Source organism: Aspergillus oryzae, chromosome 1 (assembly GCF_000184455.2).
Source record: "Aspergillus oryzae RIB40 DNA, chromosome 1".
In the NCBI taxonomy this organism is placed as follows: domain Eukaryota; kingdom Fungi; phylum Ascomycota; class Eurotiomycetes; order Eurotiales; family Aspergillaceae; genus Aspergillus; species Aspergillus oryzae.
The window spans coordinates 6,274,558-6,288,723 of NC_036435.1; the positions used below are offsets into that span (position 1 = coordinate 6,274,558).

Consider the following 14,166-nt stretch of genomic DNA (forward strand, 5'->3'; position numbering starts at 1 on the left):
ACAAACGCGATCTCGGACTCTAATTGGGCTTGTTCTCCATTGGACCCTTGTTAGGTTGCGTTCTCGCCTCCACAGGTGCTCAATCTTAGCTGATTAGCTCGTGAGGCATGCCATTTCATTCGCAGACTTTCCTCGACTTGGAATATGGTGTAATTTCTGGTTGTACAGCAGGGCTCACGGAAAGAAATCAGAGACCCTTGTCCTCCGATGGACTGGCTACGTGCAGGCTAGGCCACAGCAGTTGTAAATCTCTAGGTCTCCATTCCTGCCTCCCCCCAAATATTTTCTCTTTCTCCGCAAGTCTTTCTGTGGAAGAGTTCCATGATTGACTGCTGAGTTTCCCTGTGTGCTCGTATGTGTGTATCGATTGTGACTATACAGTCGAATTCTCCAACATGTCCATGCACGAACTGAAGCAAATGGCGCCTCCTGTGCTGAGCGAGATGGAGGGACAACCAATCTACCGAGACAAGGACGACTTGTATTTGACTCGCATGGGAAAGCGCCCTGTCTTGAAGGTGAGGTGCCTCTATATACCCCTTCGACAACAGACGTGCTAAAGTCATCAATTAATAGAGAAACTTTGGGTTGATGTCCATGGTGGGATTTAGCTGCACGCTGTTGGTCACATGGGAGGGGTATATCATGTAAGCCATTGTAGACCCTGCGCGGTGTTGACCTCGTGGCTAAAGTTAGGGCTCTTCCAACAGATTGTTTCTGCAATCCTTTCAAAAGTATCTTGCCTCCGCTGCATCAACGTGTGTTGAATCGATTACTGACCTAGACCCAGTGGTGGCCCGGCTGGTTCTGTCTATGGTTATCTTTTCGTCTGGGCTGGTATCGCCGCCACCTTTGTCGTCATATCTGAGCTTGTGTCGATGTAAGCTTCCACTAGGGTTGTGCACCTGAAGTGTGCTGATAGATGAGCGACAGGGCTCCTACGTCCGGCGGGCAGTATCATTGGTGCTCGATGCTGGCGCCTCCATCGGCAATGAAGCTGGCTAGCTACATGACGGGTACGTCCCCATCAGGGAACTTAAGTGCTGTTAAGAGCTGGGATGTTTACGATAAGGATAGGTTGGCTTACCGTGATCGGATGGCAAGCCACATTCGCATCCGCACTGTATCTGAATGGAAACATGGTCCAAGCCCTTATTATCCTTACCAGGTCGGACTACGTCCCTCACCCATGGCGAAAAGCCCTATATGCATGGGGACTCTCTGTACTATCCGCGATCATCAATATTGTCGGCGGAAAGTTTCTACCACGTTTTGAGGGCACCGTTCTAATCTTCCATGTCCTGGGGTTTTTCGCCGTCCTAGTTCCCTTGACGTACATGGCAGATCACAAATCGTCCGCCGAAGAAGTATTTACCTATTTCATCAACGAGGGCAATTGGCCTTCGAAGGCGCTGTCAGTCTTTGTCGGGTTGACTGGCCCTGTTTTTGCTTTCGCTGGCGGTGATGCTGCGGTCCATGTATGTCAACTGGGGCTATTTAAAGGCAAACGATCTGCTAACAGTCGAGCCATAGATAGTCGAAGAGATGACCAATGCAACAACCGCTGTTCCGCTGTCTCTGATGCTGACAGTGTTAATCAATGGGTCCATGGGATTTGGAATGATGATCGCCTTGTATTTCTGTCTCGGTGATATTCAAACTGCGCTTAAATCCCCGACAGGTGTACCTTTCTTTGCCATCTTCCTGCAGGCAACAGGATCCGTATCCGGCACAGCAATTGCAGGCGCCCTGGTAATGTCTCTGGGTAGTTGTAATACAATTGGCACCTTAACAGCTGCATCACGGCAATTTTGGTCCTTCTCTCGCGATCGAGGGATTCCTGGATGGCGGATGTGGAGTAAGGTATGTAGCTGTCCTTAATCATAGGATTGACCTATGTACGGAAACTAAGACCTCGATAGGTAACGGAACGTACATCCATCCCAACATATGCAGTCCTCCTTACGGCCGTTGTCGGGTGCCTTTTGAATCTCATCACGATCGGCTCAGACGTGGCGTTCAACAGCTTGGTATCCATGTCGATTTCGGGTCTTTACCTATCATATATGACTGCTGGAGGACTCTTGCTCTACCGCCGTTGTACCGGTGGGATTGGGCATGCGACCGCTGGCGAGCAGACGATGATCAACACGGCAGGGGCTAGGTTGGTCTGGGGGCCATTCCGTGTTCCCGGCATTTTGGGTATAACCATTAATGTCTTCTCCTTGGCCTACATGACAATCGCTACGTTCTTTGGCTTCTGGCCTACAACGAAGGATGTCAATACACAGACGATGAACTATAGTATTGTTGGCACGATGGGGGTTATTATACTTAGTCTCGTCTACTACTTTGTCCGAGCAAAGAAGGTGTACACTGGCCCTCTTATAGAGATATCTTGATGATTTCTTTGGAGGACATTGGAAAAGACGCGAGGATTTTGACTCGGCTCGAACAGCAGTCATTCTACAACTAGCTGTCAGTGAATGTCATCGTATGCTTTGCTCACAGAACCAGGTAAAGCTAATCTCCTAACAGAATTGGTAGAAATAATCTATTCCCTATTGTCGTACGCCCAGACCCACTGCGGTAGACGACACTTAGAAGCGGCTCTAAGTGCTCTACATGAGGTTTATGTTGTTGTTCGCTCGCATTTCTATCCAAGGTATAGGCCAGCATAGAGCCATATGTAACAATCCCCTTGTGACTATGACAAATGCTATATTTAGCATGGCTGTGTTTCGAACATGCCCCTAAATGAGTCCTTCGTGAAGTATATTCCACATTGGATTCTAATTTCTGTGAATCGATGTTCCACATTAGTAGTTTATTACTAAATCTATTTGATCTCCATACCATGGTCTAGGTTTTGAAAGTATTCTATGGCTCACATTACTCCACTGGGTAGATGTGATTGGGTTATTGGTTGACTCCATTTTTGCCTAATCGACATGCTAGTTACATTTAGTAAGTGTGATGTTAGACCAGTCCTGCCTTCTCATAGATAGGTAATACATATCGAGTTGAGGGATAGTTTAACGTATGCACTGATGCGTCAATAGCTAGTTATCATGTGTTGGATATGAGTTTAACGCTTTACAATTACGGCTCACTCGTCTATTGCCCTGAAGGTCGGGTATACGCCGTTGTCTACAGCGGTAAATATGAATGTACAAGAGATAGTTTCAAAGAATCGCATTCACGTCAATTGAATGTCTGGGAAAATATAACCCAAGCGATGCTCATATTCGGTTCCCATTAGTCAAGTATATCCCTGATGTATTCTCCATGTAGCAAAGGTCCGGCCCACCTTATTTGGATGATGAAACCAGAATGAACTAAATATGGAAACCCAGGACTAAGAATCAAACAATATTCATTCAATGAGCTATGAATGTAACCTGGTTGCTCTCCTGTCAGGTCTATCAGCGTAGGGCGGGTCCATCCACAAAATTGGACCGTCTATAAAGTCTAATCGCCCACAAAATAGATCTGCTCCACCCTCGAACAAACTTCATCTCACTGTTTTGAATACTTACTCCAGGTGTTTCAGAGTACTACTATGTTGCATTGAGACCCTTGTGCTGACACCATGTTGGAATATTTAATGGCCTTGCATTCGTCGCATTTTCGTCGTACTTGCTCTGTATACTTCAATTCATTCATCCAATCCACCAATATCGTTGCTCTACCTCATTCTCTATCGCTATCATATACTCTCGCTGCCCTGTTTATAATCACCCATCGACAACATATTTACTCTCCATCATGCATCTCCAAGCTACCCTCGCCGTCGGTCTCTCCCTTCTCGGATTGACCCTTGCCGACACTCTCAAGAATACAATCGAATGGAAGGCATCCGACTTCGCCATCACCTGCGGCTCAGAAGACTGCAACTACAACTTCAACATCGTGAGCACTGCCACCGGGCCTTCCAAGTTCAAAACCTCCTGCTCCGGCGTTCCTGCCGAGGAAGACTATACCCCGTGCCAGGGCAAAGGCACCGAGGCCAAACTGCAGGCGGTGCCTGGGGCGGCCACGATGTTCAGTCTGCACATACAACATACTTGGATGGAAGGAGAGGCGAGATATACTGCCCACGGCGATGCCAATATCACCGACACCCAGAAGAGCTTTACGGTTCCGGTCACGCGGGTTTCTGGGGTTGTTTGAAGGGCATGATTAGTTGTGATTGGAGGGGAGTGTTTATGGCTTGGTACTCAGTTGTGTTTTGTTTGGATTCATACTCGTCAGTTTTGGAATTATAGCAAGGTTTGTCTTGGTATAATAAAATATTGTGTACACGGATAGTTTTGCCAGTAGAGTACAAGTTGTAGTATCACACTTCCATCAGAACCCGACCCGGATTAATTGACTCCATAGGCCAATGTTGACCCCACAGAGGCGGTGTGCCCAAAACAAACACTGCGGGGTGGGAACTTCGCTTTTGGCATGATTTAGACAAACCTCTAGATGGAATCCTTGCCGGTCATCACTTTGGATTAGAACTTGAACCCGGCAATGGACCCATTTAGCCGACTTCCATGGTTCGTCCTCCGGGAGATACTATGCAGTATCCCCGATCTGCCTACGCTGTATAGCCTCCACAATGCATCTCCTGCGATAGCAGCATTCCTCCACGAGAACGATGTTCTCTTCAGAGTAATTGTTGACACAATTATCACCAAACCAATCCTGAAACGGGGCTTGCTGCCGGAAGTTCTGCATTCTATAAAAGTCTTAATCGCCAATTGGACACAACAGTTACGATCGCGACAGAGCTTCCAGGCCACAGTGGTGGATTCAGAGTTCGAGTCTCTGCTTCAATCATATGGAAACTGCATAGGATTTCCAGACCTGGAATCACCCTTGCCGGTGTCTAAGACCAGAGAACGGATCTTACCGGAATCAACACCGCCGGGCATTCTCTGTCAACTTCTTGCTCTGATGACCCGAATACAACGTCCTGTGCATGCATGTTTTCACCCTTCTGTTGCTCGCTGCTTGGCATATAGGGGGCCGTCTTCACGATCGCGCTTACATACGCTTGCTATAGGATATTTCAATACCAGACCGGTGGTGGGGCCGGCCTCAAAGCAGCCGACAGGAGTGCTTTTAGGTCCGCCGACATGGTTCGAAGAGCAACGATTGGTTTCCGTCCTCCTCCATGTGGTCGTGTTCTACGAGCTTGCAAAAACTCATACCCCGTCGGGTTCTCTTGATCCTGCAATCCTAGAACTGATCCAAGCGGTAATGAACTACGAAATTGAGGACTTCTGTGACCGCATACTGCGGTCGATGGACGAGCAGTCGCGACGGGTAGGCAAACTCCTCGAGTGGCTAAAAGAACAAGCTGGGGGTAGGGAAAACATGCACACTTGGTTACGCTGGGTTATTGTCCCGGACAACTTGAGTCACTCTTGTCATCCATATACGTCCACGTCAAGGGAATGAGCAGTAGATGGCCCAGTCAGCATAGTTGGCGCGTGCTTTGTGGAGATACCATAACCATACGTCTTCGTATAAACTCTGTTATCTGACCTCTAAGGAACGTAGTCACTTTGGCAACACTCTGACATAGAATAGCCCTTTCATGCGACAAACGAGTGACAAGTTTTATTTAGATACTGCTCTATAGGACTGCAGGCACATGCTCACGATGCTAGCCCATCTCCTCAATATAAGCAAAAAGCAAAGATCTATCACAATAACTACTCCTCCCAGATCCTTCCTGGCCATTAAAGATAATAGTAATGGGGCTCTGAGTCGACTTGCAGTTCTGAACGTCGCGGATGATAGTTAATACTGAGATATAGTTTGATATTGAACCGCTGAGGCTTTCTGTGCCGAGTGCTGTTGAGACAACAAGACGAAGGAATGACGATGTCTCTTTATGTGGCTTCTGGACAGTAGGATACACTGCCATACTTCAAACATTGAGGATATATAGATTGAAAGAGAAGTTGGTTAAGGACTCTGTGTGCCCTACCTTATCTTCTACTGACATATAGGCCTATACTCTGCGGGAACGTTTGCAGATTTACTAACTTGAAGTCGTGGGGAAATGTTTAGTTATAACACAGATGCTACGATGGATTGCCCATGTCCTAATATTCCATGGAGACACGGATGACAAACCAGGATTATCCCAATCTGGGTTTCTTAAAGTCATTGGACTGAAGGCCTAAAATCAGATTCCCATACCAGCCTCGAACTACTATTTCTAATACGAGCGAGCTAATTGGCGACGTCATACGAGGGACTCAGTACTTGGTATCTGGTATAATTTTCGTCTATTACAGTGATAGATGTATCGGGGAAAGATCACTAATTCGGGTAGATTTGCCGCTGGCCACAATGGAATTGAATTTTACTCTAGTGGTGTCAATGGAAAATTTGTCTAATCAGCTTATCAATAGGTCAAACCTCTTGTAATCGGCCCCTGATAAGTCGAGGGGCGTCTAATAAGAGCAGGAGGCTGACTGCAACGAGTCAATCCTTTTTACATGGACTTGAACTAAAGGAAATATATCTTAGCGTCTGTCTTCCCCATGCAGGACACAGGCACCTACACTGGTTCGATTAAGCTATAAGGTTTCTGAAAACTGTAATAATTCCTGACTTTCGTAGCCTTGACGTAAAAGAAGACCCAAATCTACCAGGTTGAGAGGAAAATATTGGATTTGAAAATAATTGTATGATACATGTTGGCAAGGTCGGTCATTAGGAGCCGTCTCAGCACTTGAGATGTAACATGTCGTCGCGGAAACACAAGCCAAGAAGGGAGGCCACCGAACAACTAGTGATATCCTTGTTCCCTTATCACCAGCCAGTGTCTGGCCGTAGATGTAAGAGACAAAATGACTCCGTAAGATGATGGGTCAAGAGCGCGACAAAAGGATATTAATCGGTCCTTAAGGTAATTCACACTTTAAGATTTTCTTATTATGTTCGGTCTCCCATGTCTTTTTGAACAGGGATCTGATAACCACTAACCCTAAGCGCCGCCAAGGCTCACTAGTGTATAGTGCTGGGTCAGGGTCCACGAGGGTCCAATTGGCTATGTGCCAGCGGCGTAGGGACTCTGCATACACCGTCGCATTCGAAGTGGGACACAGGGATGTCTCAAGGGCCATTCATCTTAAGAACGCGTCTCACTCTGTCTGAACGGACGCGGACATGCGGGCTGGCAAATTACAATGTCTGGCCCCATTTCCGACCAGGCCGCGGAAGACAAGTTTGACAAAGAACAACTGCTCTCTTTCTTATAATCAGCCGCTCCCTTTTAACATTAAAACAACAGACCACCAGTATGCAGCAGCGCAGGCGGGCCCTTTGGCTTGGCATTCCTGCTCTTATTCTACTCATAATCACGTACTTCTTGTATCTGTCCGGACAGAACGGCCCTGCACTTTTACCCACCAACAGCGATCCGACGCAAGAGCCCAACAGTCTGGAGCCAGAAGATGTCCTGGAAGAAAACACGACATACCATCCAGCAGGAACACAAGTCGTGAGAAATGCGACGCGCACACTTGTGATTGCTAAACTTCAAGAAGAAGATACCGTATGGGTCGACAGGCTTCCCCAGGATGACCCTTACCTTACGAGTGCGGTCTACGTGGTGGACAGCAATAATACTAGTGCACCTTTTACAGTTCCTTTAAATAAGGGCCATGAAGTTATGGTCTATTTAACTTATATAATCGATCACTATCACAGCCTCAGCGATATTTCAATATTTATGCATGCTCACCAGATTACCTGGCATAATAACGACTTTCTCGATTTCGATTCAGCTAAAATGGTCCGCCGCTTAAGAAGTCAATATATACTGGACAATGGCTACATGAATCTTCGGTGTCATCTTGAACCGGGATGCCCTGACCATATTCATCCATATATCGGAAAGGACTCTGATGATATTCTCAACGTCCCCGAAGCTGCTGTGATCGGTATGGCATGGGGTCAGCTGTTCCCCGGTAGCCCGGTTCCGTCAGTTCTTTCACAACCCTGCTGTGGACAGTTCGCTGTCAGCGCAGATCAAATTCGAAAGATCCCTCCGGAGCGCTACCTTGAATTCCGAGAGTGGCTTCTTGCAACTGAACTCGATGATCGATTGTCTGGGAGAGTTTGGGAATATATTTGGCATTGGCTATTTACGGGGCAGGCAGAGTTCTGCCCGGTTGAGACGACCTGTTATTGCGAAGGATATGGAATTTGTTTCGACCCTAACGAGTATCGGCTATACTTTCAGATTCGTGGCGAAGCGCGCAAGTTGGAAGGAGAGGTTCGGGAGTTGGAGTCGGAAGCGACTGAGGCAGACATCACCACTAGTGAAAGAATAACTGAGTTGAATAGCAAAGTTGGTGAGCTGCATGGGAAAATGGACGAGATAAAAGCCAGAACGAAGGGTATTGGGCAGTGATTGCTCGATTTGATGCACGATCCGGGCTAACTGGCATTGTTGGGGCCCTTCTTTTGTCACGCTGAATATGTATAGTACATTTGTATGGCAACAACTGCATTTCATTTTCTTCCCATTGTCTGCTGTCAGTATACTGTCAATATGAATGTAATGCAAGCAAGGGCATGCTTCCATCATGTGCCTTGAGGACATGTGATCCGTCGTAATGTTCAATTTTTATTGTTGTTGCTGTCCTCCAGTTTTTAGGCCATGAAACAACCAACTTCTACAAACACACGAATTCGATGTTGGATCATCCCAGCACCAGATTTCATCGAGGTATCAGCGCCACCTAATCAGATATTTTCACGAACTGCCTAATATTTAGGAGACTATCTGACCTTTTTAGCACGAGTCGAAGAAGCAATCACGACAGGAAACAATTCCCAACCCCCCCGAAAAACAACGGACACACAGTAGCAAGTTCTCAGCCAAGAGGCACCGTGAAAAGCACGTTCTCCACAGTGATTGCGCAGAAAAAGGTCAACCAGACAACGGATTTGTACCGTGGTAGACAAGAGCGATAAACGAGCTTCCAAGAAATCTGCCAGCGACCGTCGAATTCCATTGTATGCAGCAGAGACACTTCGCCATAGCCACACTGCATGCGAACTTTCATGCATATGATCAGTAACGTAATCCACGGGCGAGCGGCCATCCCGGGCGAGCGGCCACGTCAACCAATTTCAACCACGCTTGAAGAATCTATATATTTCAACCACCAACTATGCCACCAAAAGCAGCCAGAAAGCTAAAAGATTCTATTGAACAAGAAGGTAGAATTCTACTAGCAATTTCAGCTATTAAAAAACAAGAAATTCGCACTATAGCTGAAGCAGCACGTATCTATAATATTCCACGTACTACCCTTCGGAGACGCCTGAATGGCCATACTTTTCGAGCCGAAACGCGCGCCAATGGCCATAAATTGACTCAAAATGAGGAGAATTCGCTGGTACACTGGATTCTATCGCTAGATCAGCGTGGAGCACCTCCTCGACCTGCTCATGTACGAGAAATGGCCAATATCTTACTTTTAAAGCGTGGTTTTAGTGATACTCCTACTACTGTTGGTGAAAACTGGGTATATACTTTTATTAAACGCCGTGAGGAGTTAAAAACTCAATTTTCTCGCCGCTATAACTATCAGCGCGCTAAATGCGAGGATCCTAAGCTTTTACGTGAGTGGTTTGAGCGCGTACAAATCACTATAATGCAGTATGGCATTCAACCGGACGATATCTACAACTTTGATGAAACTGGCTTTGCAATGGGCTTGATATCTACTGCTAAAGTAGTTACTCGAGCTGAGTTAGCTGGTAGACCTTTTCTTCTACAGCCAGGGAACCGGGAATGGGTCACTTCTATTGAGTGTATTAGCTCTAGGGGGCCTCTTCCACCTTGCCTTATCTTCAAAGGCAAAGTCCATATTGAGGGCTGGTACGAGATGGGTCTACCATCAGACTGGCGTATAGAAACGAGTGCAAATGGCTGGACTACCGATGAGATAGGTCTACGTTGGCTGCAGCAGCTATTTATACCTTTTACTGCTGGCCGTACGGTTGGTCGATATCGGCTTTTAATACTCGATGGTCACGGTAGTCATTTGACACCTCAGTTCGACGATATATGCAGTCAAAACGATATTATACCACTCTGTATGCCTGCGCACTCATCTCACCTACTTCAGCCGCTTGATGTAGGCTGCTTTGGCCCCCTAAAACGCGCGTACGGACAGCTGGTTGAGAATAAGATGAGATTAGGCTTCAACCACATCGATAAACTTGACTTTCTTGAAGCCTTTCCTCAGGCGAGAGCTCAGATATATACTACTAGTAATATCTGCAGCGGTTTCTCAGCTACTGGTCTTATTCCTTTCAATCCTGAGCGTGTATTATCTCAGCTGAATATTCAGCTAGAAGCAACACCTCCAGGTAGTAGACCTAGTAGTAGGTCTACTAATTCAGTGCCTAAAACGCCTCATAATCTAAAGCAACTACAAAAACAGGAAACTACACTGAAGAAGCTGCTTAGAGCTCGTACAAAGAGCCCTGATTCGCCTACTAAGATTGTGATAAAGCAGCTTTTCAAAGGCTATGAACGAGCTTTAAATGAAGCTACTATTGCAAAGCAGGAAGCCAGAGAACTACGCGCCGCGCATGAAAGAATGCTTAAAAAGAAAAAGCGCTCTACTAGACAGCTGCCTATAGAATCAGGCGCTTCAGTTCAGGAAGCTCAGGAGCTTATACAAGGCAGAAATTCTACTGTAGAGCCTATAACTACTGCCTCAGTAGATATAGGCGCTCCGGTAGAAAGCCAGCGTGTACGTGCTCCACCAAGGTGTTCTGGCTGTAATATACTAGGACATAAAATTACTCAGTGTCCTAATCGTCAGACTATTTAAATTTTTTATAGAAATGCACATTTTTCGGTGTTTTGAATAGCTTCATTTCTAGGAGGTGCGTAGAGTTCTGGTGTGGTGGCCGCTCGCCCGGGATGGCCGCTCGCCCGTGGATTACGTTATGAGAATGCCATGTTATTCATCGCATGGAGACAGTGGAGTCTCCGGGTATAGTTCTCAGCACCCCTTGCAGAAAATCAATCAATATAGCCCAAGAGCTGTGAAAGATCGACATACCGGTGCACCAGGAAAATAAAAAGGAGGAATGGACGACCGAAACACCTAATTATGGACACAAGAAAAAGAGGGTCGGTCATTCTGCAACCCTTCTTGCGCCGAAATTCCACTTCGCCATTTCTAGATTCACGACTATTGCGTGACAGACACAACATTCACCCAGTGTGTAGAAGACCAAGATGGCACACATCTGTTAAACGTGTCGACTCTTAGAGCTTCACCACAAATATATCTCTTCCCCCATACATTCCAAATTTGGCATGTTTTTAATTTCTCGTCGAGTAACATCTGGTCACCAAGCGTTCTCCTGTCTACACGATCCCTGAAAGTTGATCATGACTACTTCAAAACCTCTTCCGCTCTTGAACCTGACAGGAAATTGGGTTATGGTTCGTGCTCTTCGGCCTTTGCTACGGCCCCAGACTGAATAGATGGCTGTTATAGGAGAAAAGTCTTTCAACAAATGTTGAACCCATGATGAAGCTGGTATGGTTTTACTTCAATCATCTATCGCTCAACATGAAATTAAGGAACATCAGCTCACCTAAGACGGCTTGCAGCAACGCCTAAACTGGCTTATCCGTCGCGCTTTCCGACACATAACAATCACATTCACAATCACCGAATACGCCAGCATCGGACCCGATAACTCACCGCTAGCGTTGCATATTGACGTTGTACATACGGTGACCGGCGGATTCAACGGTACAGCCGAAAAGCGAACACTCGACTGGAACCCTTACGTCCATAAGGATCACGTTTTCGGAAATCTTAGCGTTCGTAGCCGACTCATCGGAGGCGTCGAAGATGAGGACGGTCATGTTCGACCTGCGCTTGAGCTAGACACGCCAAGCATAGATGAAAGGGCATACGACTTCCTGAGGGGAGTAATCTCTTCTGAGGGCGAGCTAGAGGACGGCTTTCTACTTGAGGAATCACCGCCGAACTCTGTGGGAACTAGTCGTGGAGGTTGGTTACATACTGTCTCGCACAGCGAAGATTTAGGGTGGACAATGGAACAGGTAGGCGAGGAGAAAGACTTTAACACCTTAGATTGTTAACAAACGGTATTTAGGTATGGGGCTTTGAAATGATCCACGGCGAGCGCTACCACACCCGGCGGGTCGTACTTATTAACAGATATGGTGATTGTGCGATGGCCCGCATTGTATACAAGTGGCATAGTGAAATCAAGGAAGAATAGGGCCTTCAGCGCTATAGGTGCAGGAGTGTTGTCTCGTAGCACCTTTTCTTTCTTTTCTCTCTCTTTTCTTTTCTCACCAATTTGGTCAACCTATAGGCTTTACTGGCGTCAGAACGCTTGACACTGCCGTAACAGGTATATGATAGCATATTGTATAGACTAGTAGACAATTTCCCCCAGTCCACCTGAATATATATGAAGTCTCTGGATGGAAGAAACAAGTCATTTATGCCAAACTTCAGGATGTTATGGGACCGGATACTTTTAGCTTTCTTCTAACCATTTGTGAATTCCGAAGAGCTTTTATATGGTCCTCATGAAGAAGCTCTTTTGTACTAGCCATTTGCAATTTAACTGAATAATCAAGCCGTAGAAATTGATTTCACATATCTTTAGCGCTCAGGCGCGCTACAGTATCGGCCTCACCAATTAGATCGCAATCTTGTACCGAATATGCTAGAAATAGAAATTACATATTTTGCCCTCATAGCTTAGTATTGGTACAAGCCATCATGCTTGACAATGAATATACCCTTTGGTTGCGGGCCGTACATGCAATCTTTTACTGCTTGGAAGAATTACGGAGGGGCCTCTTGTGTTATTTTCAGTGTTCGGCCGTACTCCACCTGAAGGTTGCCGGTATTTCTGTGTGTCTGGACAATGAAAAGTAAGATACCACACCACATATAAAGCAAGAAAAAGAGCGTATCATTGTGTTACGGTTCATGTCTTGTAACTCCATTGTGCCTTTGTCTAAACAAAGATTTGGTAGGAGGGAGTTAGCTATCTTACCACATAGGACGATTGCCATAGTCTGGCCCCAGGTGCAATAAACAGTGTTACGTCCATGCAATATCAGAGTTCACTGGAAAGTACCAGGCTCAAACCATATAGCCACGGTTCTCGTATAACCGGCACTATGCACCAAATGGTTCGAATCACAAATATGAATCAGACAAAGGTTTGTTTTACATAGGACAATGCCGTTTGGTTATAAGATCTTAAATAGCCTTCTATCTATCATGTATGAGTCGAGTCATGTCTTTGCCAGTCCGCGTCATACTAGGCACATTTTTGTCTCCTCATCTAACCTCAAGATACCTCCCGATTTTATAGACTCTTAGTTTCAATTGAAAACATGGAGCAACACTCAGAAATGGGACCGCCACCCACTCCAACTACGGTTGATCCCCCGTCATATGCGGAATCCGTGGCCGAAACCCTTGACCTATTTTTCTTTCCAGACTGGCATTACAGAGGCGGATGCGACGACTCCATGCTCAAAACACTAGATGACCTGCTCAACAAAGATCTATCTTTCATGCACCCAGGGACAGATTTCTACGCGTTCTACTCCTTCCTGTTGAAAATGGGCGAGCAACGCTTGGAGGTGTGGAGCCCGGAAGGACTTTTCCAACCCATCGCGGTCATCGAACTTCGAGGGACATATATACGTGAGTTACGTGCCTGTGAGGGAAGGGCTCTTGTGTATTTGATGCACCCGAAGAATGAGCCGTATGTCAAAGAATGCTATTTCATCGTTCAGGAAACGATCTCGCCTTTACCCCAGAGGAGTGGCGTCGCGGGGAAGCTGGTATCACTGTTTGACAAGTCGAAGCAGGTGCAGCGGAAGTATTGGGTCAAGGCTACACTTCATGGGGAACGGTATGTCTTTCGTGAAGTGGCCTCGGGAGAGGAGCCAATGCCGGAAGAGTGTGTTGGTGTCAGGTCTATCTGCTATCAGAAGTTCTGGGCTTGAGGAAGACATGTATAGCTTCGAGAGTTAGGTATGGGTTTGGGAGTTACAGTGACGGCAAATAAACATGTTACATCCACTCGTTGACGTACATTTTCGAA

General features: G+C 46.4%; 4 protein-coding genes across 4 annotated transcripts; all 4 read left to right on the forward strand.

Moving 5' to 3' along the window:
• Positions 1–395: 395 nt before the first annotated feature.
• On the forward strand, positions 396–2,402 carry AO090005000060 (uncharacterized protein; the record flags this gene model as incomplete). The annotated part of the gene is made up of 7 exons (XM_023234285.1): positions 396–518; positions 577–647; positions 791–880; positions 934–1,016; positions 1,078–1,478; positions 1,534–1,863; positions 1,923–2,402. The coding sequence occupies 7 exons, from the start codon at positions 396–398 to the stop codon at positions 2,400–2,402; spliced, it is 1,578 nt and encodes a 525-aa protein (XP_023088794.1).
• Positions 2,403–3,768: 1,366 nt separating this feature from the next.
• Positions 3,769–4,173, forward strand: AO090005000059 (uncharacterized protein; the record flags this gene model as incomplete). Its single annotated transcript, XM_001817128.1, has 1 exon — positions 3,769–4,173. One exon carries the CDS (start codon positions 3,769–3,771, stop codon positions 4,171–4,173), a length of 405 nt encoding a protein of 134 aa, XP_001817180.1.
• Positions 4,174–7,312: 3,139 nt separating this feature from the next.
• AO090005000057 (uncharacterized protein) lies at positions 7,313–8,428 on the forward strand (the record flags this gene model as incomplete). The annotated part of the gene is made up of 1 exon (XM_001817127.3): positions 7,313–8,428. One exon carries the CDS (start codon positions 7,313–7,315, stop codon positions 8,426–8,428), a length of 1,116 nt encoding a protein of 371 aa, XP_001817179.1.
• Positions 8,429–13,447: 5,019 nt separating this feature from the next.
• AO090005000056 (uncharacterized protein) lies at positions 13,448–14,068 on the forward strand (the record flags this gene model as incomplete). The annotated part of the gene is made up of 1 exon (XM_001817126.1): positions 13,448–14,068. One exon carries the CDS (start codon positions 13,448–13,450, stop codon positions 14,066–14,068), a length of 621 nt encoding a protein of 206 aa, XP_001817178.1.
• Between the last annotated feature and the right edge of the window lie 98 nt (positions 14,069–14,166).